The 25,066-nt window shown below is 39.1% G+C and overlaps 1 protein-coding gene across 1 annotated transcript; it reads right to left on the bottom strand.

Moving 5' to 3' along the window:
* Positions 1 to 4: 4 nt before the first annotated feature.
* LOC135242930 (beta-1,4 N-acetylgalactosaminyltransferase 2-like) lies at positions 5 to 24,548 on the bottom strand. Its single transcript, XM_064314269.1, has 10 exons — positions 24,357 to 24,548; positions 12,744 to 12,896; positions 11,815 to 11,921; positions 10,668 to 10,705; positions 7,316 to 7,496; positions 6,342 to 6,428; positions 4,460 to 4,641; positions 3,006 to 3,149; positions 1,669 to 1,891; positions 5 to 775 (listed from the first exon to the last, which is right to left on the bottom strand). Exons 1-10 carry the CDS (start codon positions 24,485 to 24,487, stop codon positions 594 to 596), a joined length of 1,428 nt encoding a protein of 475 aa, XP_064170339.1. The 5' UTR covers positions 24,488 to 24,548; the 3' UTR covers positions 5 to 593.
* Between the last annotated feature and the right edge of the window lie 518 nt (positions 24,549 to 25,066).

The raw sequence follows: 25,066 nt of genomic DNA, 5'->3' as shown, positions 1-25,066 counted from the left end.
GGGGGGGGGGGGGGGTGCAGTTGAAACTTGTCTTTGGCTTCTGCTGTGTGATAGAAAACAGTGGAGCCACACACTCATTTTATCCACTCACAAACAACATACATCAAAGAGAGAACAATTAGTACAAATAAAGGCGCTGTCTATTTTATCACATGTCCAAGTGGCAAAACTTTGCTGTAAACATATATATAAATATATATATATTCCATCAAACACCGCAACACTGCCTGTCCCAAAGTGATTTTCTGTAGGCATGTGAGTAGAATCTGGAATCCCAACAATGTATTCAAAAGGTCGAAGCAATATTAAGACCACGTAATCCCTTCCAAATGAAACGAGAGAGGCAACAGAAATAATTGCAATACTGCGTATCCAACATACCTACTGCTCTGAGAGTTTTACACAGAAACATAATATGAAAGTGTGCATGTTTTTGTAAAAAAAAAAAAACTAAAACAAAAGCATAGCAGCCGTAAGCCAGATAGCACAAAGTTGCAGTAGTGGATTCACACATTTTTTTTTACAGTTAATTTTACTAATGTCCCAATGTAATACTTCCACAGTACTCATATGTGTCTCTTCAATCCGAATGTTCACCACTTCATGCATTTCAGGCGATTCTTGAAGAAGTGGAGGTACAATTTCTTGTTGCCGTCACTCTGGGGGGGATGCCGAAATTTTCGGTAATTGTTATTTGCTTCCCTTTTCTGGTGGCTAATGTTGAGCACAGGGCAAATGACCGCCAGCAGCTCTCCCAGCCCGTCCATGAAGAACTCTGCAGAGAGGAGACAACCGGAGAGAGAGCAGAATGTCACTTTTTTTTTTATTTAACCTTTATTTTACCAGGAGAGTGCCATTGAGACAGAATCTCTTTTACAAGGGAGACTTGGCCAGGAGAGCAGCTCAGCATCAGTTTTTACTCCTAGCCTGTGAATCGAGTGGTTGTTTGACTTTGAAACCAGATTTTCAGTCTGGGGGCGACATAGCTCAGGAGGTAAGAGTGGTTATCATCCATTGAATAGCGGCCTTAAAAGAGAAACCAGTCTGAAACCAGTCTTAAAGGAGAAACCAGACTGAAACCAGTCTTAAAGGAGAAACCAGACTGCCCAAATTCTGAGGAAAGGGTAGAGAGCAATCTCTTCTGGAAGCAGTCCAGCAAGGTAACATATTGGAGGGGCCAAAGTATGATATCCAGTCTTCTGCATGGCAGGCTGGATCTTGGTGCATAGGTGAATTTGTAGGAGAGGAACTGTGCTGTGGAGATCCTTATAGGGCTGGTGGGGGAGACCTTAAAATATATTCTGTATTTTATGGATAGCTAGCAGAAGTAACAGAGCACAGGAGTAACATAATCCCTACTGGAAGTCTTGAAAGAATACTCTAGAGGATGCATTCTGGACCGACTGAAGTGATGTCAGCAGTCTAGATGAATTATTGTCAGCACAGTATTGCAGTCTGGGTAAAATATTAATGAAACATGCTAATTCCTTCCCCAGCCAAAATTGACTCTATTTGACAATATGAATGTTAGAGTTGATCATAATTATATTGAGCATGCCAAGGATTTAAAAACAGTGCATTGGAAGACGGGCAACTTTGCAAGGACACGGTTCACCCAAGAGCTTTAGGTAGGAAAGGGAGGTTAAATAGATCTTGCCCAGGCCTTACCTGAGTGGCCCACTCTCTTCAGCAGTGGGTCGAAGCCCACCCTGCGTACGGCGTCGGTCCGGGCCAGGAAGAAGTTGATCACCCCCGAGGCGTAGTAGCACTCTGGGATGCCTGGAACTTGATGGTAGGTGCCGCTTACTCTGGACAAACAGCCACCTTCCTCATCCCCCTCCTCGTAGACGAGTTTGAAAGAAAATTTGTTTGCGCCGACCGACCCAGCTACCTGCCAGCATAGGAAGATATTCCATTCATTTACTAATCATTAAACAGCCACAGACACAATCCATGAAGGCAAGATCTACCTGGTACCAGTCTACCTGAAATAATGACAACAGTACCTTGACGTTTTATTTAAAAAAATAAAACCAGGGAAGATCATAACAATGCCAATGATGCCGTTCACAGCAATAAAATTACTCTGTATCAACTGTTAGTCAAACTAAATAAAAATTTTTTACTGCATGAGTCAATCATTAATTCACAGCATTAGAATGGCCTATTTATATTAAACAGAACTGACTGGGACAAGAGTGCAGCACAGGAAAGAACAAACAAATACAGAAATTGACATTAAAAAAAAGAAAAAAAAAAGTCAATGAACAATAAATTAGAAGTATGCATTTTTGCTGTTTATCAAATTCAAATTGCTCAGCATATGTTCCACTAAAATGGTTGATTGGCTTTTTAACGAACAGGCTATGATCGTGTGAGTGTTGATTGGAAAAGCCCTGAAGTTAGCAGCTCGCCGTAGACTAGACTACGATTGGCGCCACAGTCCTGGACTGGTCTGAGCAGGCTGGGTGGCGGAGGCGTGAATCGCAGATTAATCTGACAACAAAACGCTGCTTTATCTTCCCTGACACACCCCCAACTGTACCTCTCCTGCCGGTGTGTCACCAAATGACTAGTCTTGAAAAGGTCTGGCTTAACCCATCATCATTCCGGTATAGGGGGGGAAAAAAACGCTCTGGCTTGTTTGTATTTCTTTAAACCAATCACAATTGGGTGGCGCTAAGCCCAGGATGCAGCGACGGTGCCCTTGAAAACGGTAACACACAGATAGCGGAAGGGGAGGAGAATTCCGACTGAAATAGTCGGCCAATGGCAGGCTTATACCCACAGTCTATATCCTGTGAGTCAGACTACCAAATGACCAAAAGTGCATCGAAATTCATGACGGAAATGCCACTTTGCCTGTGCGACAGCTCACCACGTCCCATGTGCTGGCTGGAAAATAGAGACCTTAATCTCACCCTTATGCCACGGCAATTCCCTTGGTCTCTCAAAATCTATGCCAAAATACTGCCACTTTCAGCAAGCAGAAAATCAGTGCTTACCACATCCAGTTCAGGCTTAGACTCCATTATTTCTACAAATCTCTCTATCTTTGTCCTCTCTGTGAACTCAAAGTCATCATCCACCCAAAGAAAGTACTTGGTGGTGACCTGCGAGACGGCAAGGTTCCTGCCAGCAAACCAGCCCTACAGGGTAAAACAGAAAAAAACACAGTGCATTAGTGAACACTGAACACAGCACAGCATGCAACACTCAATACTCAACACTGAACACAGCATTCAACACTCAACACAGAAATGAACTGAACTCAACATGTAACACTGAATACTCAAAATTAAAGACAGCTTGCAACACAGAACACGCAACACTGAACATAACATGTAAAACGGAACACAGCTTACAACACAGAGCACTTAAAGTAACATTCAACACTGCATGCTGTGTGTGTTTGTGTGATGTGTGTGTGTGTGCGCGCGTCTGTGTCCATTTAGCCAACTGTCATACCACCATGCACCCTGCTCTTGCCAAATGGCTGAAGCTAAGCAAGTGTGGGCTTATTTGGTACTTGGATGGGGGACCACCCAGGAAAACTACATTGGTGTTGGTGGGCCAGCAGGGGGCAATATTCCTTCTGGTCAAATAGACCCCAATGCACCAGTGCAGTGAGGGGGGACTCCGTGCTGTTGGAGATGCCGTCTTTCGGATGTTAAACCGAGGTCCTGACTCACTGTGCTCATGAAAGACCCCATGACACTACCCATAAAGAATAGGGGGTTCCCCGGTGCCCTGGCTAAATTCCCAACCTGGCTGTCTCAAACTTGCCACCTAATCATCCCCTGATTTAATTGGCAAAAAAAAAAAGTATCTCCCTCTCCACCTTAGCTAATGTGTGGTGAGCATTCTGGCGCAAAATGGCTTCCATGCGTCACCCAGGTGGATGGTACACATTGGTAGTGGGTGAGGTGAGTTCCCACTCATCACTGTAAAGCACTTTGAGTGTGCTATATAAAAGCAATGCTTAATTCATTAATGCATTCATTATCCCCTGGTAGAGTAGAAATATGAATCCATTGTGAATCTTGGCTGTTAGTAGAGCCAAACTAATACATCTAACGGCCAATATATTGGACTGTTATTTGCATTTTTATTATGGTTTATAGATCATGCGTGATCAATCAAGACTGCTTCCGCGCTGTTGCTGCTCCTGTAACGGCAGGAGAATCTGCAACCTTCTACTGAGTTGCCACTTCTTGATGTTGGTACTATATTTTTGTCAGAGATGAAGGCATGACGGTGTGTGCTACGCATTTCAGGACTGATGATGGTATATACATATTCATCATAACATACAGCTAGTCGTAAAACTGAACCTAAGCTTTAGAATGTGAACGACTGATATAACTAAATAAGTAAGACAAGCTTGATGGAAGAACGTATGCAGTGATGCACAGAGGAAATGCAGTTCAAATAATTTGAGAAAACAGACAAGCTGTACCTGTGCGGGTGGCATAAAGTACTGCTCAATGTTGTCTCCATCCACTTTCTGTTGCTCAAAGCTGTCGTCCGCAATGATGATTTTGATGTCTTTGTAAAACTGTCTAATGCTTTTGACGAGACGGTTCACTTCAGGGTACCTCAGGAAGGCCTTAGTTGTCACCGTTACTTGGGAGTTGACATCTGAAATGATAAAATTAATGTGTACATTCTCTGAAGTCATATTATTGGGAGTAAAACATTCACACTGCGACACGTTCAGTGCTACATGCTGTGTTCAGTGTTGAGTGTTCTGTGTTGCAAGATGTGTTGAGTGCTCAGTTTTACATGCTGTGTTCAGTGTTGAGTGTTCAGTTTTACATGCTGTGTTCAGTGTTGAGTGCTCTGTGTTGCAAGATGTGTTGAGTGTTGGGTGTTACATGCTGTGTTCAGTGTTGAGTGTTCAGTGCTACATGCTGCTCTTCACAGCTAATGAAGAGAGGACATCGCATAAAGATTTGAAATGGCTGAAGGAGCACAATCAAAACAAAATAAGTTTCCCTAGAGCTGAGTCATCTAAACATTGGTCAGTGATTAAGTTAATTAAAGGAGTACCATGGTGGTTGAACGTGTCACTTCCCAGTTGTCTTCAGGCAACAACAAAACAAATGTGCATAATTTTTTAATTCTTCAGTCATTTCAAGCACTTTAAAACTGTATTTTTCTACAGCGAAATTTCCACAGATAAAAATCCAGCAAGAACGTTACTGTCGTGGTAATGAATAACTTCATAGCTTGTTGACAGACCGTGCCCGTTACATAGCTGCCCATGTCACCTTCTTTGGAGACTGAATTCACAACTACTACTAGTGGGCTATATATCAAGTTCGGTAATGCTAAGTGAAGACGTTGACTTATTCCATTACTAATGTGATATCTGCTTTAGACAATTAAATAAATGCACAACTATAACGTCCTCATAAAAGCATACTAGCAAGCTAACGTTATCGATAACATTGCCTTATGAAAGCAAACCTCCTAGCTAGCTAACGTTAGCTAGCTAGCTAAATGAATATAACCAGAAATAATCTAAAGGCACTCTAATTTAAGTGAACCTAACGTTAATCAAATATTTGCATTGTCTGAACAGCAGGACGGTGTGTCCTGTCAGATTTCTTTACGGGGCGTGGAAATGGGAGTAGTTACTGTATTCGTGACGTAGCAAAATGACAACTTTCTCAACCGGTTGAAAATAGGACGATGAATTTAAAACGCATATTTCTCCAAAAATACAGAACGGACATATTTAATACTTTGCTCGTTGTGTTTCTTCAATGCCTCTTGTGCAAATAGCACATAAAACCGAGAAAGTGTGAAAATCACCATGGTACTCCTTTAAACACAGCTTTTGACATTGAAATCTCAGTCTTGAAATGTGAGCCTGTATTACCGGTGCCACGCCCAGGTGTTGTGTGGCTCTGAGAAGGATATTGTTTAATATGTTCTTTAAAAAAGAGAAAACCCATAAATTCAATTCAGTTGTATTTGTATAGCACTTTCTACAGGGAACTGTCACAAAGATGCTTTATGGAAAAACTGAACAGAGGAAAAATGTGTCAAGTCAGTCAGAACCCACAAAAGTCCAGCAAGAGAGGTTACAAAATTCCAAGTGGGATGAAGTAAGCATTCTAGTTTTGCCTTACTGCATTCCCTTGCAGTAGCAACAATCATGGCACAATCACTTTGTAATGCCTTACATGAAATCCTTCACGTTTTCGTTGCACACAATGGCACGTCTGACATTATGGACAATAAATTGCCGGAAATTGCTTGCATATTCTTTGCAAGAAGTGTTTGGAAAGGTCTAAGTTCAGGAATGAATACAGGCAGGTATGGTGACTCACCCTCTCCAAGGTCGTACAGAACCGGTACTGTAGGCTGTCGGATCACAACCGGGAAGATGGCCTTGTACGGCCCCATGGTGAAGTGTACTGATGAAAAATCAAAACACATGGACATATGAAACGGTAACCTCACACGATGGTGTATTGGTTGAAGGTTATGATGTTCATCTCTTTAGCTGTAGCTCAACAACGGTCAGTTCCTTAATTAGTTCATTCACTGAATTCTATGCCTAGCCACCTTTAACTTAATAAATTGTACTGCTTGCTAGGTAATCACTGTGTATCGTTTTTTTTTTTTTTTTTTTTTTTTGAGTTTAGAAATGTTTGAAAATTCCTCTTTCCTGAGCTTCTGAAGATTCATGTGACTGCTTAACCCCTTTAGCTTATTGGAACATTTACTGTAAAATGAAAATGAGATCATTTAAGAAGTTATATGCCAATCACACACATACAGTTTGTCTGACCATATCTATTAGGGGTGTGTGTCTATGCTTCTGCAGCCAACTCTATATGTATTTCAATAAGCAATCAATGACCTGATGCATCCAAGATGCATTTTAATAGCTAACAATTAGACATGACACGATTCAGGCCTGTTTTGGTGCGATGTGGTGCGATTTAATACAATACAAATTGTTTATTTTGACTGTACCATAGTTTTGCTACTGGTTGCAAGAAACATTTCACCACGACAACATCTGATTATAAATAGAACATATTTTACAATTCAAAATGAATATGGAATAATTAGAATAAAATAGGTTCTGGGGCTAAACTGCTGCTTTTCATGGCAGTTAATTAATATTAATTTCATAGTATACAAAATGCAATAATATTTATCCTCTGGCCCAGTTTTTGATTACTTTACTGATTCAAACTGTTGGGTAAAGTAAACATGTGATTTCAGAGCTCATTACAAACCCTATAGACTGATGAGAGAGAGAAGTGGAACAGAGCTCAGGGGAGGGGCTTACCCAGGTCTCCAGACTTGATGCTGTACACAGTGCTTCTGTAGGAGACCCGACCCAGCAGGTCATTGAGAGACTGCAGGCTGGAGGTAGAAATGGAGAGAACCTTCTCATCCTGTCCCTTCACTTGGTCCTTTTCCTGAAGACTTTCCACTGCCAGGACACCACTGCTTACGCTCAGTGTCACCTGCACATACAGTCAGGAGCCCACAGTTAAACAAAACAAGTGACTTTTGTGGCAAGTGGCTTTTCCTCAAGTTAATGACCATAAGTCTTCTGATCCTCAATTTGGTAAAGTGTTCTGCATCCATACTGTAACAAAGTAGTTCAGTTCTTTTGCAGGTTGTTGTCTTTTACAATTTTAACAATTTTAGTTGGTTTGATTTAGTGCACCAGGGGCCTCATTTATAAAATCTGATGGAAAACATGTTTTCAGCTAACAAAACAGCCAAGTTACTCACACATACAAAGCACTGTCCATAAGTAATTAATTCAAACTGGCAAAATCTATGCCTGCCGAAATATTGCATCAAATAAATTGCAATTTCTTAAGCTAAGGACCAGACTATATAAAAGAATGCAAGCAGTGTGCCTTTTGAGCAGGTGTTGGTGATTGAAACTGATAAATAGTTGTATGGGCGACTAGTCTGAGGGGTGACTGGTCTGTAGGGTGGGGAAAACTTTGGCAAAGGATTCACCGTAGCTCCCAGGCTTGGTGAACCTCCACTCACACTCGGCCCTGGGGGACCACTGTGTGTGATGGTTTTCATTCCAACCTCAACTGCAATACCAGAATTTTAACAAGCTGTTAAACGAGCTGGGGTCCCCCAGTCCCCAGAAAGGGCCAGTGTGGGTGCACACACCTGATTCTACTAATCAAGGTGTTTAGCAAAGACTCTAGTGGTTGATTAAGATTTCCCCCAAGGGTTGAGTACATTCCTAAGGTGGTTTCATGTGTGCACTCGTATTTGCTTGCCATTAAAGGCTCTCTTTGTCCCATCCAAAATCTGGACTTTGCTTGGCTTTTGCTTTGTTTCATCCCTGTGCTGGATTTTTATTTCCTTTCCATTGAAGGCTTGCTTTGTCCACTCTACGATTTGGACTTTATTTGTCTGCATGCCGTTTAAGGACTAAAATTGCTCATCAATAATTTAGACTTTACTAGCCATGTTAGGCTAGCTTTTTGGCTTTTTGGATGTTAATCCTTTAAGGCTTGCTTTGTTGTCCATGGTTGGACTTTGTTTCTGCTTGCCTAGGCGTTGAAAGGTTGTCTGTAACAGACCTTGGTCAAATACCAAATAATTTGTTTTTTATTCAAATACATTTCTGTGCTCTATTGATCTTGCCTGGTGAAATTGAGCCTGCCAATATGACCAGAAGGCAGGGTTTGCACTTTCAGTGTATTTCATTGGTTCCAATACACCAGACAAGATCAGTAAAGCATAGAAAAGTATTTGAATCCAAAACAAATATGTACTGTGTGTGACTCCTCCTCAAAACCTTTGTGGTTTCTGTTCAGCCAGGGTAAATTTCAACCATTGCATGACTGACCTTAATTCTTTGTTTCACCTGCTTTAACTTTCAGTACTATATCGTCTTTTTAAAGTTTGTTCTGTATGCATTTCTTTGAATTCTTCTTTTGTGTTATTGTACTGTGGATGGAATTGGGAAATAACATAAGGAAACAGAAAGATCTATAGCACAACCATAATTCTTTTGAGGAACACAGTTTTCTTATTGTCTAGTAAACAAATAGCTTTTTATAAATGCAATGCTTGTTTTATGTGAATCAAACAAAAAAAAAAGAAAGGAAAAAAGGAAGCACAAGCAGCCCTATATGCAGTATGTAGGCATTGTGTGTTTTTATAGAAGAACCAATCAATACATTTAACGGATGTGTGTTTTAAAAAATATTTTTCACAGAAAATAGTCTATTATATGGGAACGGCCATAAAAAAAGGAAGACAAACAGGTGCATTTTTTCAGTGTACACAACATCTAACAGCATATGTGCGTGTGAATTGTTTTTGATTTTTCATTCAAATAAAGTGCCTTCTCTTTGAATCTCACAATGCTACCAACTACCAATGCTGCATAAACATTATGATTAATGAACAACACAAACGTTATACACCAAAAGAAAATTGGTTCAAAGAAAACAATTGGAAATAATTTTGTTGTGATAAAAGTCTGGGTCATCGCCCATTATAATCTTTAAAAAAAGACCTCAGAAAACGTCAGCATTTATAGAATTCAGTGTATTGTTTTTCCATGTGCTTTAGTTCTTTTTTTCTGTGTAAACCACCACTAAATTCTTAAATGTAATGCTTCAATAAAACCAAATAGACTAGGTTACAAATAGACATTTAGCGAATTAGCTGGCTAGCTAGCTAGCTAGCTTCAAAGCCTGTGAGCGAACCATACTGGACCAAAGCTGGAGTGGAGAGAAAAGATGGACACTCCATCGTTTTGAAACCCTGCACCGCACTCCAGTCAAATTACATCCCCTCTACTCTCACACTCCGCTTCACGCTCACATGCTCTGACCATCCCTTAAAAGAGAAATATCCTGCTTGAGGAATTCATGATCACCGATCAAAGATGTTGTTTTATCCTTACAGTACCCAGCCTCTCTCTCTTCAGCCTCCTTAGCTAGGGATAAATTTATCTCATGATGGATGACATTATGGTAAGTGCACTTAATGATAACCAGTAGCTATCAGGAGGCATCACAGAAACATTGATTCCAGTGAGTTGATGTTGATGTGCAGAAAGGCAGCAAGAGAGATATAATGGGAGGGTGGGTTGAAAAGTCTCTTTTTACAAGACAGCTGTTTTATTTATTAATTTAACACCGAGGTTGAAATATTTGATGACAAGCCCACTCTGACTCAGTGATCAGGAAAGCTCTCAGTCGTCACAGCCCTCAAAGGGTTTCTCTGAAGTCTTTGAAGTTATGTCTGTTAAGGGAAGACTACGTCATTCCTAGCATATGACTGACAGCATCAGATCCCAATCCAGAGACAGCGATGGTGGTAGTATTCATTGGAATTGACAAGTATTTACTTACGCATTTAATGCATTCCAGTCATTGTATGTGTTGAGTCATTCATGGTTGTACGTCTGAAAGGTGTTTTGATATTTTAGTTTGCCAAATTTAGCTCCAACAAAAGCCACTGCATTGTCTCATATTTTATTTAAATTTATAATCATGAAATCCACAATAAACATATTTTGTCATTTGATACATGACATGGAATGCATATGCTCAAAAGAAAATGGCAGAAATAATGTTAGCCATCCCTCCACCAGATTTCACCAAAAATTGGGCTGAGCGAAGTCAGTTATTTCCACTAACCTGGTAGTTTTGTTTTTGTACACCATGCACACCTAAACCTGGAACACAGTACAATTCAGAACAAAACTGTAATTATTTCACTAAATCTTGCCAATTTGTGCCAAACGGTGTAGTCCCCTGTGTAGTACTAACTCATTTTTGGTATCTAGGCATGCCATTACAAATTTACATTTGCAATATAAGTATCTTAACGTAGTACACTGAAAGTCCTCTTAGTGTCCTCTGTGGTAAACTCATCCCTGTGCACTAGATATGACCTTCTCCCGCACCCACCTTGCTACTTTTTATCCCTCTGCATGCAGGGTTATAACTCTACCCTCCTCTTGCCCTTTTCATGCTAAAACCCTTGAGCATGTCTGACTTTCTCCTTTACAGGAACCTGCTGGACAGTATGACTTTGGGCTGGCAGCTCTCTCAAGGTGGCCTCTACTGACCTCCTCTTTGACTACTCCGCAGCCTTTGACCTCCTCTTTGACTACTCTGCAGCCTTTGACCTCCTCATTGACTACTCCGCAGCCTATGACCTCCTCATTAACTACTCCGCAGCCTTTGACCTCCTCATTGATTACTCCGCAGCCTGTGACCTCCTCATTGACTACTCTACAGCCTTCGACCACCTCATTGACTACGTTGCAGCCTTTGATGCAGCTGAAGAAATGTCTCGACTAAACCTCAATTGTCATTCTGTGGCCGAAAGACTTTATTGTCTCTCTACAGGAGTCCCCCAGGGTCCTGTCCTGGGTCTTCCCCTCTTTTTCCTGAACATAAAGTCTCTTAGGCCTGCCATCTCTGCCCAGAGCTTTTTGTACCATTATTATGCCAGTGACACGCAACAGGTTCTCTGCCGCTTTTCCTCTGATGGACAGGTACCTGGTCAAATATCAACCTGAAAAATTGACTACTGACTGATGTGCTGTACTCTCAACCAAAATCGTTCCTCCTGCCTGACTTGCTGTACCAAATATAGCATGATTGTTTTATATCAAAAGCAAAAACATTTTATAAATTAGCTTTGAGTGAAAGTCTCCTTTACTTTCTAATCCTGCACTCTGTATGCCAGCTGTGCTTCAGTATTGAACACATTTTTAATAATCAGCCATGGTTTATCTGTTGCTAATCCTCAGAATTAATGATTAGGTCACAGTACCTGGAATGAGGCTCTTCTGAAGAGGACTCACAATGAATCCTTGGATTGGATATTGCAGAGGGGAGTTAGCTGGCGCTAACAGAAGTTGGTTTAGAATTGACTTTTTTCTGTAAGAGAAAAATCATCCTTAAATGAATTTACATTTTAGTCAACATTTTGAGTTTACTTTGCGTTCCATAGAGTTCCACCATAATAAAGGGAATTTTTATTATATGGACAACAAAGAACAATTTTCATTAACACCTTCCAACAACAAATGATTCTTTTTCTCTCTCTCTCATTCACTCACTCACTCACACACACACATACGCACACACACAATCAGACATTTTCATATGAACCAGCTAATCACAACTGAATCTTCAATAAACTGGCAGTAGAAATGCCAAATAACGTTGCTGTGTTTTTGTCAATGTTCCGATGATGGGTGACTACGGAAAAAGACCAGGTTAAAACCTAGTATATGGCTGGACCTAACACACGTGATCCGGCTGACCAATGGTGTAACTTCATCAATCAGTCACTCACTCAGTCACAGACATTCGTGTTTGTAGGGCTGGCCCCGCTGTTGCGGTCCAGCCAAAAACAAACAAAAAAAACAAGCTTTTATTGTTCAGATTATTGTTTGGTTTCTTCTGTCAGTATTTCTTAGAAACAAGGTGTGGGTGAAAAATCATCATGACACAGCGATTTGCCTATACAGTGCTGTGGGAAACACTAGATTTGGCACTAGACTGCTACTCACAAAGCCATCTTTTATCAGGAAATTGAGTTGCCTAACACCTGTATGTTGCAATGTTGTATGACATGGTGTGTGTGTGTATCACCCTTGTCTTGAGCTTTGTGTTTGCATTTGTCTCTGCTGCGTGTCTTGTGTTCTTCCAGTTTGTTATCTGATTGGCTAAACAACTGTGTGAAATCGCACTCACCTTGTCTGATACTTTTCGTACTCTTCAGCTCTCCGCCTAACGATGTCACTGAAGTTATCCTTGTTCACGTAGTCGCGTAAATTTGCAGATCCTGCTGGACAGGAACACGACTTTGGCTGATAGCTGGTATTGGGCGACATAGGGTCGTAGATCCTGCACAAGCAAAACATGCATCAGAACATGACTGAATATAACTGAACAGCTTCAGAGACACGACATCTGCACCAGCCTGACTCTGTCCTCCCTCCGGCCTCCCTTCAGCCATTCACTTTTGTATACACTGAACATTTCCTAAGGGCAGCAGAGATGGATTTTCAGCGCATTCACCCCTCCCCTTATGGAAATTTACAATGCTGAAAATATATTTTTAAATAAAATATTTTTGTAAGATATTGCAAAAAGAATGCCATAGGTCAGTAAATATGTCCTTTACTACAGCTTTCAGATATTGCAGTACCTCACATTGCTGTTAATGATTAGCATTAACCTCTTAGCGCAAAGCCCCTAGTGCTCAGCATGCCAAGATTGTCCAACTCAGACATTCATTGCTCCTGCAACCAAAGTATGAGTTCAAAACAGAAACACTTTGTTTTAGTTTCATTAGTAGATGATACATGACAACTATGCAGAAAACGGAGTTTCGCAGCGCCACCATTGTCGCTCTGGTCGTTCATTTACCAAGCACCTCCTCCCTGCAGTCTCATCTGTAACTACACCCCCCACCCATGACATAATGGACAATATTGTCTCTCTGGGCATTCATAAAAATATTGTTTCACCACTCAAAAATTGTATTCTGTCATAGCAACAAGATAAACTAATCAATAGCCCTAAGATATGCCAATACAGCAGTGAAAACGTTGCTCACTGAATAATGAAATAAACATGACAAAGTTTTCAAAAATTATACCATGTCATTCTACAGTCAATATCTGGGACTAAATAAAATGAATAAATATACAACCATTGGTTTTACGCGTAGAGATGTCCCTTTTGATAATGAGTGGTCATATATCATCTTGGACAATCTGTTTGTGAAATATACGTGTATTTGTGACACCTGGGTACCTTCCAAAATAGCTGTGCATAATACCACGCGTTGTTTACGGCATTGTCGCCCTTTTTACTACAGTCTAGCTTGATTGACAATTTATTTATTCAGTAGGTGAGAGTATAAGCTTTCTAACGATGTATAACATGTCTAATTTTGCTTTTGACCAAAGGTTTTCTCATCATCGCATTCACTTAGGCATTCACTCTGTGGTAGCAGTAAAACACACTGAACCTGACGAAACATTATCAATGATTTTTGGCTGGACCGCAACAGTGGGGCCAGCCCTACAAACGCGAATGTCTGTGACTGAGTGACTGAGTGATGAAGTTACACCATTGGTCGGCCGGTCCAGCCATATAATAGGTTTTGACCTGGTCTTGTTCGGAAATTCTTAGAAAATAGTATTATTATTGAGGACTTCTGCACATAGCTAAGCCATATGTTTGTTGATAGAAATGGCTGACATCGTTTTCTGGAGTAAGACAAAAGCGGAGAGAACTGTATCATTGATTTATTGTCTCTGTCTCTATCTACTGAACACAGATAAGATTTCATCATCGCTGTGTAAATATTACTTCTCAAAATATTTTGGTTATATATGTTATTTTTTAAATTAAGTGTCTTTAAATAGGTTAGTGGTATTTTATAATGAGGATATTTCACACTGTAATGTAAGTGTTCATTGGTAGTTTAATAGTTTTTGTGATGCATGCAACAGTGATGACGTGAGAGTTGGAACATTGTCAAAATGAGGTGGACGGTTGAAAATTCCTTTCATGTCGCCCCACCCCCATACAAGAAAACATAGGAGAGTACAGAGTATATAAATACACACGAGTTAATTATTACACATTTAGGTACTGTACCGCATTGTGTGACAATGTTTTTGCATTATTTTTTAAATCTGATATCAATGTTTCATCTTAAACCTTCATAAGGGACTCATTTGTATGCTTTATAATGGACAAAAAGCATTTCATTCATTTATGGAGAGATTTTGGATATGTTTCTGGACCCCTAGATATTGTAGACCATTGTACTGACAGGAAGCTTGTAATTCCCACTTGAAAATGATGCAACAGTGAGTTTCTTGAGTCAAAACAGTTGATTTGTTGTGAAATATGTGAATATGTTGTGATTTACAGCAAATCATAATTTATACATTTTGGATAAATTTGGAGATGCTGGGTGCACTGCTTAGTTTTTGCTTCATAACATAACATATCCACCCTTAGATTTTATGAACTTGTGGTCCACAAGTTTTTGATCCAGGACATGTGTAGTTTAACCTGCTGTATATTTGCAATCTCTCAGTATTTCATTGGAAACTAAAAAAGAGCAAATTAATTTTAGATTTTCTGCCTAGACAGTTGCATTTGTGGCACTTTATGGCTTCCAAAATTATCAATATAAACTAATCTAAGTTAGTATTGTAAATGGTAAAAATGTCTTGCTTCATTTAAGCCATATTTCAAGTCTCTGTGATGTTCGTATCTGCAGTTATAAAACTGTTAATAGGGTACCCCCTAAATGGGCGAGGATTAGCCAGATTTGGCAGGTGCGCTAACGGGTTAAAGAAGGCCAAACAGGTAAAGCAGGTCTGAGAGGAGGGATCAGTCACGGTGCTTGCAGTGTACCAATGGTTATTGTTTGAAATACTGATAGATTCAGAGATACCTGCTTATCTATGTACCATCGTAATGTCTATCATTGCCTGTCTCCTTACTTTTCATTTGTTTTGCTGGTATCATACAGAATCTGAATTCATGGGAAACTGACCCCCCCCCCCCCCTTTTCTTTTTATGGAGAAATGACCCATACCATCTTCAGCCAAATGAATTATAAAATGTGAACTATTCTTTGGATTTATGACCATGAAAATTTCCAAACAAAAAGAAACCACTAAGCAAAAGGAAACATTTATCTCAGCAACTTCGAATGTCACAGTCAAGCTGTATTTAAGAGTATTAGAAAAAAGTTACTTATTGTAAATTAGTTTTTTATGACCGAGTTCAAGTTTATATATTGGGATATGCAATAAATATACATTTGCTTGTAATTTTATATGTATTGTATTTGTATGCCTAATTTAGAATAAATATTTATGCATATTAAACCATTGTAGGTGATGAAATTGAATAAATACTTTTTCTCAGTGGGGACATTTCTGTGATAGAAAATTGGCCCATGGAGTAACTTTTCAATGAGGGTCACTTTTCTATCAGACAGGTTATAAAGTGTTTTAAAGGTTTTTTTTTAAATAAATACATTTTTAAATTATGCCGCTCCCCAAGAAATCTTTGAATTATTCTTTTGTCCTTTTTTTCAGGCACCTTGGTTGAGTTGTGAAGTTGTGCTAGAACATCATTCAGTCATTAAGTAAAGTAAAGAGTTGCTTGACATGATATAAGGATCGCCAGAGTCTCTGAAGATGCAATAAAACGTTTACAGGTATGTGTCTTCGTATGTGAAGCAGTTGAAAATGGTTTCGAAAAGGAACCAGTTTGGGGCAAGATATTTGTATACCATCACGTCCTACCAGTTACTCTACAGCAGACATCGCCCCAGTTAAGTCTAAATCTGTCCTAGCCAAGCTACAAGCTACCTGGGAAACACTGCTTGCTACATTGAAGTTACTTTATACCAAATGTTGTAGGATGCAACTTTGAGGTCAAGTTTAGAAGCAACTCACAGTCAAATAAATCAGTTGGGGACAAATTGTCCAGTTTCTGTTGAAAACGTTCATTACAAATATTTATTCGAAAACATGGAATACACGGAACTAATTCACTGAGCCATTGTGTATTAATTTATAGATACACTGGCATCCAAGGGCTGACTGTGAATAGTACTGCCTCCATAGCCTCCAGTGTTAGATCATTCAGAAGGGCTTACTCACATGAACAGTACGACAAAGTCAAAGCCTTTCAACATTTGCATGGGAAAGATGGTTTCTATTTTCTATGCTGCCAGTCATCCACAATATGTAAATCACTTAAAAAGAGTCTGAAGTATTTTCAGCCAAAATTAAATCACTTTCTCACTGATTCAGTCATTACAGTTTTAAATTACAGCTTAAAGCAAAAGCTGCAAACCATGAAGTAGTTTTTATTTTTTTTAAATGGTGATCATTAATTATTCCAGTTGACAGAACTGGCGTGACAGCCTTACTGGTTGCCAAAATGCAAATTCTGGAAGGTGATAAAAATCTGATTCTGGGTAATAAAATGCAGGGAAAGCTATACTTAGCTTTTACTAAAGTAGTGTACACTGCTTAAAGAACATGTTTTGACTGTAGACTGAGAAATGGTGAGGAGACTGTCTGCTACTAAACATTAGCCCGCCTCCCCTTCCCTTGAGTGGCTTTAGTTGCTTGCCAGGCCGTCATTGTGAATAAGAATTTGTTCTTAAATAAAATAAAATAAATAAAGGAATATGTGTCCCCTGTGAACATGATTTTATGGAACCAAAGCTGTAGTTTCCAAAAAAAGTGACTCAAAATTTGCCCGTGGCTCAACACGCATTGCCTTACAAGAGTGAACCTCTTTAGTCCTTTTAACCTGTTTATATTTACAATGAGTGAGGTTTATCATTTTCCAGCTATGTGGTGAAGTATAACAAACACATACTTACTCTTTTTAAAAACAGTGTTTTAAGTCATTGTGATAAATCTGAATATCCCACATAGTTTGTGTGACTATATTAAGGGATGGTGGTCTGCTTGAACATTCAGCACTTTTTCATTAAACTGTCGTGGTGCCAAAAACTGTCAGGCCGTTCTGTAATTTGCCATGGTGTGTTTTGAATTTTTCAGTATAAATGGATCGAAAAAACTGTGGCGCCATCAAGTTGAGTGAGCCTGGTGGATTTTTTATTGTATGGTCATGCAAAATTTCTTCAGATGACTTTGATCTCAAATTACAATGCTGAAATTAATTAGAATCACCCCAATGTCTATTCTGATTGGGTAGAGTCTAAGAAAAACAACATTTTAATCTGAAGAGGTCTTTTCTTTCAGTGAGGCACGATTTACAGTGACGACTTCTTGTCCATATACATAATGTTGCTAACACTAATATTTTGGGCCACAAATATTATTCAATTTTTTATTTTAAAAGTGCAATTTTTTTTTTTAATTGAGTGATTAATTTTCATACCATCCAGAAAACCTTACTGAGGATTAGAAATGATCATATTTCTTTTGTCAGAATTATTAGTGAAGAAGAAACTGTCATACTGTATGCGGTTGTATAAAGTTTATTATAAACTTACATGTTAAATACTTGATGCCCTTGTGTATATGTAACCCCGCTCTGTAGTCATTGAAACCTGCCTTCACTACCTTTGAAGAGGTGGTGAAGGCTGTCCAGTTGATTCCAGGTAAAATCCAGCGAATATCCTTAACACGAAAACAATGAATACAAATAGGCAACAACCCATGAACTTCAAACGAGACATAACTGTGGTCCAATTTTGATTGAGTAACCACGCGTGTTCTTGATTTTACAGAATATGTGCTTGGTTCTTCAGTTAACAATGAAGGCTGTCCTTAAGTGTGATCCTTAATGCTAGGGCTGAGTCACTGCCTCAGAAACGCTGGCTAACGCTAACACATATCCCTTTTCCACCAACGCGTACCTAGTTCTGGTTCTGGGCTGGTGCTAGTGCCGGTTCACATTTGGTTCAACTTGCGAACCTTCTAAGAACTGGTTTGCTTTTCCACGGGCTAGAGAGCCACATCATTACGACATTTTTTTCTACATAACTAGGTACAGGTTGTTACAGATATTTCGCCTATTTCATACATAGTTTTCCTGTCTGTCGAACGAAGGTGGTCGTTAATAGGTGCTCTCACTCTACCTGGCGGTCACAAAGTTTTAGTTGGTCTTGGTTGGTCACGATAATCCCGCCCCCAGCTCCTGACGTAAGCGGTTGTTGGTCCTAGAGCAGCCAAGTGTTGATGCCGCTTTGGAACCAGTTTTTCTGGCCGAGAGCCGGTTCTTTTGCTGTCGAAAAGCGAAGAACTGGTTCGCGATTAGGCACTGGCTCCGAACCGGCCCTCAAAATGCCTTGGTGGAAAAGGGGTAACAGAGAAGCAGAGTGCACTTTTTTGTCCTTCCAAGAAACAATTCTCTGCATTTTACTCTCACAATAAATGTCATTTTTATGGCTGCTTGTTTGTCATGGAAGTAGTGTATGGCAGGGATTCTCATGGATTTTGCCTTTTTCATTTTTGGCAGATCTGGGACTTCCCCAGTGTAGGGAATAGGGTCGTTAATGATTAATCGATGATTAATTATATGCCATTAAGACTTGATTAATAAAATGAAATGATCAATTTGCACAAATTGGGGTCTCATTTTTAAAAAAACCTTTTGGTGATGAATTAAAATACTTTTTTTCTGGGGGCATTTTTTGGGGGAAGAAAAAATTGGGCCCCCTGGGAAATTTCAATGAGGGGGCACTTTCTATCAACAGGTTATAAAGGGTTTTAAAGGTTTTTTTTTTAAAAAAAACATTTTTAAATTAGCCCTCCCCCAAAAAATCTTTGAAATTTTTCTTTTGTCCTTTTTTTCAGGGACCTTGGTTTAGTTGTGAAGTTTTTGGGAAACATTTCAGTCTTAAGTAAAGTAAAAAGTTCTTGACAGATAAAGGGTCGCCGGTTTTAAGATGCAATAAAAAGTTACAGGATTGTCTTGTTGTGAAGCGGTTGAAAAAGGGTTTTGAAAGGGAAAACCAGTTTGGGGCAAGATATTTTATACCATAGCCTACCCCCTTACTCTACAGAACTGCCCCCATTTAATCTAAAAACGTCCCACCAAGCACATCATTACAAATATTTATTCGAAAACATGGAATACACGGAACTAATTCACTGAGCCATTGTGTATTAATTTATAGATACACTGGCATCCAAGGGCTGACTGTGAATAGTACTGCCTCCATAGCCTCCAGTGTTAGATCATTCAGAAGGGCTTACTCACATGAACAGTACGACAAAGTCAAAGCCTTTCAACATTTGCATGGGAAAGATGGTTTCTATTTCTATGCTGCCAGTCATCCACAATATGTAAATCACTTAAAAAGAGTCTGAAGTATTTTCAGCCAAAATTAAATCACTTTCTCACTGATTCAGTCATTACAGTTTTAAATTACAGCTTAAAGCAAAAGCTGCAAACCATGAAGTAGTTTTTATTTTTTTTAAATGGTGATCATTAATTATTCCAGTTGACAGAACTGGCGTGACAGCCTTACTGGTTGCCAAAATGCAAATTCTGGAAGGTGATAAAAATCTGATTCTGGGTAATAAAATGCAGGGAAAGCTATACTTAGCTTTTACTCATAGTGTACACTGCTTAAAGAACATGTTTTGACTGTAGACTGAGAAATGGTGAGGAGACTGTCTGCTACTAAACATTAGCCCGCCTCCCCTTCCCTTGAGTGGCTTTAGTTGCTTGCCAGGCCGTCATTGTGAATAAGAATTTGTTCTTAAATAAAATAAAATAAATAAAGGAATATGTGTCCCCTGTGAACATGATTTTATGGAACCAAAGCTGTAGTTTCCAAAAAAAGTGACTCAAAATTTGCCCGTGGCTCAACACGCATTGCCTTACAAGAGTGAACCTCTTTAGTCCTTTTAACCTGTTTATATTTACAATGAGTGAGGTTTATCATTTTCCAGCTATGTGGTGAAGTATAACAAACACATACTTACTCTTTTTAAAAACAGTGTTTTAAGTCATTGTGATAAATCTGAATATCCCACATAGTTTGTGTGACTATATTAAGGGATGGTGGTCTGCTTGAACATTCAGCACTTTTTCATTAAACTGTCGTGGTGCCAAAAACTGTCAGGCCGTTCTGTAATTTGCCATGGTGTGTTTTGAATTTTTCAGTATAAATGGATCGAAAAAACTGTGGCGCCATCAAGTTGAGTGAGCCTGGTGGATTTTTTATTGTATGGTCATGCAAAATTTCTTCAGATGACTTTGATCTCAAATTACAATGCTGAAATTAATTAGAATCACCCCAATGTCTATTCTGATTGGGTAGAGTCTAAGAAAAACAACATTTTAATCTGAAGAGGTCTTTTCTTTCAGTGAGGCACGATTTACAGTGACGACTTCTTGTCCATATACATAATGTTGCTAACACTAATATTTTGGGCCACAAATATTATTCAATTTTTTATTTTAAAAGTGCAATTTTTTTTTTTAATTGAGTGATTAATTTTCATACCATCCAGAAAACCTTACTGAGGATTAGAAATGATCATATTTCTTTTGTCAGAATTATTAGTGAAGAAGAAACTGTCATACTGTATGCGGTTGTATAAAGTTTATTATAAACTTACATGTTAAATACTTGATGCCCTTGTGTATATGTAACCCCGCTCTGTAGTCATTGAAACCTGCCTTCACTACCTTTGAAGAGGTGGTGAAGGCTGTCCAGTTGATTCCAGGTAAAATCCAGCGAATATCCTTAACACGAAAACAATGAATACAAATAGGCAACAACCCATGAACTTCAAACGAGACATAACTGTGGTCCAATTTTGATTGAGTAACCACGCGTGTTCTTGATTTTACAGAATATGTGCTTGGTTCTTCAGTTAACAATGAAGGCTGTCCTTAAGTGTGATCCTTAATGCTAGGGCTGAGTCACTGCCTCAGAAACGCTGGCTAACGCTAACACATATCCCTTTTCCACCAACGCGTACCTAGTTCTGGTTCTGGGCTGGTGCTAGTGCCGGTTCACATTTGGTTCAACTTGCGAACCTTCTAAGAACTGGTTTGCTTTTCCACGGGCTAGAGAGCCACATCATTACGACATTTTTTTCTACATAACTAGGTACAGGTTGTTACAGATATTTCGCCTATTTCATACATAGTTTTCCTGTCTGTCGAACGAAGGTGGTCGTTAATAGGTGCTCTCACTCTACCTGGCGGTCACAAAGTTTTAGTTGGTCTTGGTTGGTCACGATAATCCCGCCCCCAGCTCCTGACGTAAGCGGTTGTTGGTCCTAGAGCAGCCAAGTGTTGATGCCGCTTTGGAACCAGTTTTTCTGGCCGAGAGCCGGTTCTTTTGCTGTCGAAAAGCGAAGAACTGGTTCGCGATTAGGCACTGGCTCCGAACCGGCCCTCAAAATGCCTTGGTGGAAAAGGGGTAACAGAGAAGCAGAGTGCACTTTTTTTGTCCTTCCAAGAAACAATTCTCTGCATTTTACTCTCACAATAAATGTCATTTTTATGGCTGCTTGTTTGTCATGGAAGTAGTGTATGGCAGGGATTCTCATGGATTTTTGCCTTTTTCATTTTTGGCAGATCTGGGACTTCCCCAGTGTAGGGAATAGGGTCGTTAATGATTAATCGATGATTAATTATATGCCATTAAGACTTGATTAATAAAATGAAATGATCAATTTGCACAAATTGGGGTCTCAACTGTATCAACTGCCATTTTTAGTTTCTGCCATTTTCTCATTTTTTAATGCTTTACATTATTTTTGGCAGCATTGGATGATAAGTCAACCTTAACGCAGCCTACAGTGTTATTTGACTAGTCATATGCATTTTAACAATATTGCAAAGTGCTGGGAGAAACAAACTGTGGCAATGCATACGATTCAAAAATGTGACCTTGCCAGTTTTTTATATTAGATTTTTGATGACGCCTGGTTACAGTATTGATGCCAAGTGCTCCCTCCCACATTACAATAATATTCAGTTACATTCAGTCAAAGACCAAACCTAGCAATGAACAACTTGTTTACCAAAGCAATGTTTAAGGAAATAAAAAACAAACGCACAATAATCACGTTAGTAATGCAATTTGAGCATGCTCTATTTCTAACTATGTTCAGTTAAAGGCAACACAGCATGCTCTTTCTTTCTGTGATGGACTGAATTAAGTGAATTAAATGTATTTTACTAGTAGACGATTTGTTCCCAGCAGCTGATTACGTTGATTTTCTGAAATTTCAAGCCCTTGTTACTTTTGCTAACGTTGTGCATGTTATTTGAATAATTTCCGATTCTCACAACTGTGTGTGAGATGTATTAATGAATTCAATATATATACTTTTTTTTTTTTTTTAACTGCGATTTCCTCTGCTTTTGTAAAATTTTCAACAACTTTGCCATGATTCTAGGTAATATTTTCTTAGATGAACACCCACCCAGTCATCACCTATAATTACATGCATTCTTGACAATTAAATGGTATTGGTGGCTGTTCATTCATTTTAGTGGAAATTGATTAAGAAAAGTGCTTAAAAGTTTCATCCCTAGTAGGGGACATACCTCTACTTCTCATACGGAGCGGCAATATGTAGGGGATGTGCGTCTATATCCTAGATACGAAATCACAGCTTTTGTCTCAAGGTAATCCAGAAACCAATGAAATGTAGAATGCCAGACCTAGATACAGGACCTAGACGCATTATTTATCTGGTAAAAAAGAGGAGGAGGCAGGGGCATGGGCACACACTCTGACACACACACACACACACACACACACACACATAGAGTCCCATGCTATTCTTATGAGGACTTCCCATTGACTATATTCATTCCGTAACCTCTAACCCTAACCCTAACCCTAACCCCAACCACTACATGCCTAACCTTAACCCTAACCTTAACCTAATTGTAACCCTAACCCTAAATCCTAACCCTAACAGCCTCTTGACCTTGTGGGGACCAGCAAAAGGTCCCCACAAAGATAACTTTCCTCATCTTTCCATCCTTTTGAGGACATTTGGTTCCCACAAAGATAGTATTGCAAGTTCTTGCAGACACACACATTCACACCTCAGATAGTAACCCCCCAGTTCCTGCTTTGTCTTATCTCCAGGCTATGCTGGCTGAGCACTTTGAAGCTTTCTATGGATGAGAATGGCCAAATGGTGAATTACAAGTAAAATTCCTAACAAAGTAGGCTGCAACCTATTGTACCAAAACAAATTTTAAAGATGTGAAAATGGAAGCACAGTAATCCTGTTTCACTATTGTAGTGAAAATGCAATTTGAGCATGCTCTGTTGAGCATGCTGACGTCAGCATCATCTTTCTTTCCATGATGGACTACAGTAAAGAAATGGACACTGCATTAAATATTAATGCATTTTAATGGAATGCATTTTACTTGTAATTATTCCTAGCAGCAATTGCCCACAGTTTTTTTTTTCAAGCACTTATACCTGTTATGTTATATTAATCATTTCCCATTGCTATGTACAAGATCTACAGCTCTGTGGCAAAATCTGTTGTCTAAAGTTTACTCAAGATTTTTACACTTTGACATATATTTCAGAATTATTTAATGATCTTATCCACATTATGTTCTTCATTTAGACAGCCTCAAAGGTACATTCAAGCAAAAACTACATATACTGAAATAAATGCAAAACAGATTACAAAAGAGCATGCAAATATTTCAAATATTTATTTAGCTCATTGCACGCTCTGTAGGATTCTTCCTATCGGCACTACGACTGCACCTGGAGAGGTTAAAGTATCTAGAGTAATAAAGGGATTAAAAACATAAAGCCAGTCCTACCTTTGAAGACGTTGTAATGGTAATGGGCAATTAAATGTTCTCAAGTAAAACAAAGCAAACACTGCAAGTGAAGAAACGGCAAATAGGAATTTCCACAAGCAGCTGGAACTCATTAACTTTAAAAGAGACATAACTGTGGTACGTGCCTGACGTGGATGCACGAGTAATCAAGCGTGTTTTTCGTTTACAGTGAATACACCCGGGGCATAACTTGAGGACGAGGGGGCCGTCCTTGAGCATAACGCTTAATGTTGTCCCTCCCAAATCATATCCTCAGCGGTCATCTCTCTTTGTTTTTAGATAATCACCTTTGAGAAACAGGGGAGAAACTCGCTCTGTGAGCCCACAGGAATGTTACCTGTCTTCTCTCTGTCACAACAACCCCCACCCCTTTTGCAAACACCAAAGGAATGCTTTTGGGGCAATTAGGATCACACCACAATCACATCTCCAAATGTATACAGTGCCTTATAATTTTTTCCCTTGAAAGTTTTATTACTTTATTGTAATAAAGATCTGAAATAGTACAACTGGCTGTTTTTGGCGATTGTTTGTCCACAGATTTCACCTCTTTGTTAGAAAATAATAATGTATTTGACATTACTGTAAGGTAGTATGTAATGTAAAACAGCAGTAAATATTATTTTGTTTTTTAAAGAGATATTCAAAAGCTGAGTTGGTTTACCTCCTAATATATTCATGTTTAGTCT

This window comes from Anguilla rostrata, chromosome 17 (genome assembly GCF_018555375.3).
Source record: "Anguilla rostrata isolate EN2019 chromosome 17, ASM1855537v3, whole genome shotgun sequence".
Classification (NCBI taxonomy): Eukaryota; Metazoa; Chordata; class Actinopteri; order Anguilliformes; family Anguillidae; genus Anguilla; species Anguilla rostrata.
This window is presented reverse-complemented; position numbering and strand designations above follow the sequence as displayed.

Bases quoted from the DNA above. Each gene is read 5' to 3' on its own strand.
- LOC135242930 (XM_064314269.1), bottom strand. From the start codon at position 24,487: ATGTCTCTTTTAAAGTTAATGAGTTCCAGCTGCTTGTGGAAATTCCTA. The intron at 1,892-3,005 runs GTAAGCACTGAT...CTATGCTGGCAG, and splicing joins CTAAGCCTGAACTGGATGTG to GTAGCTGGGTCGGTCGGCGC. The intron at 776-1,668 runs GTAAGGCCTGGG...TCCTCTCTGCAG, and splicing joins GAAGAGAGTGGGCCACTCAG to AGTTCTTCATGGACGGGCTG.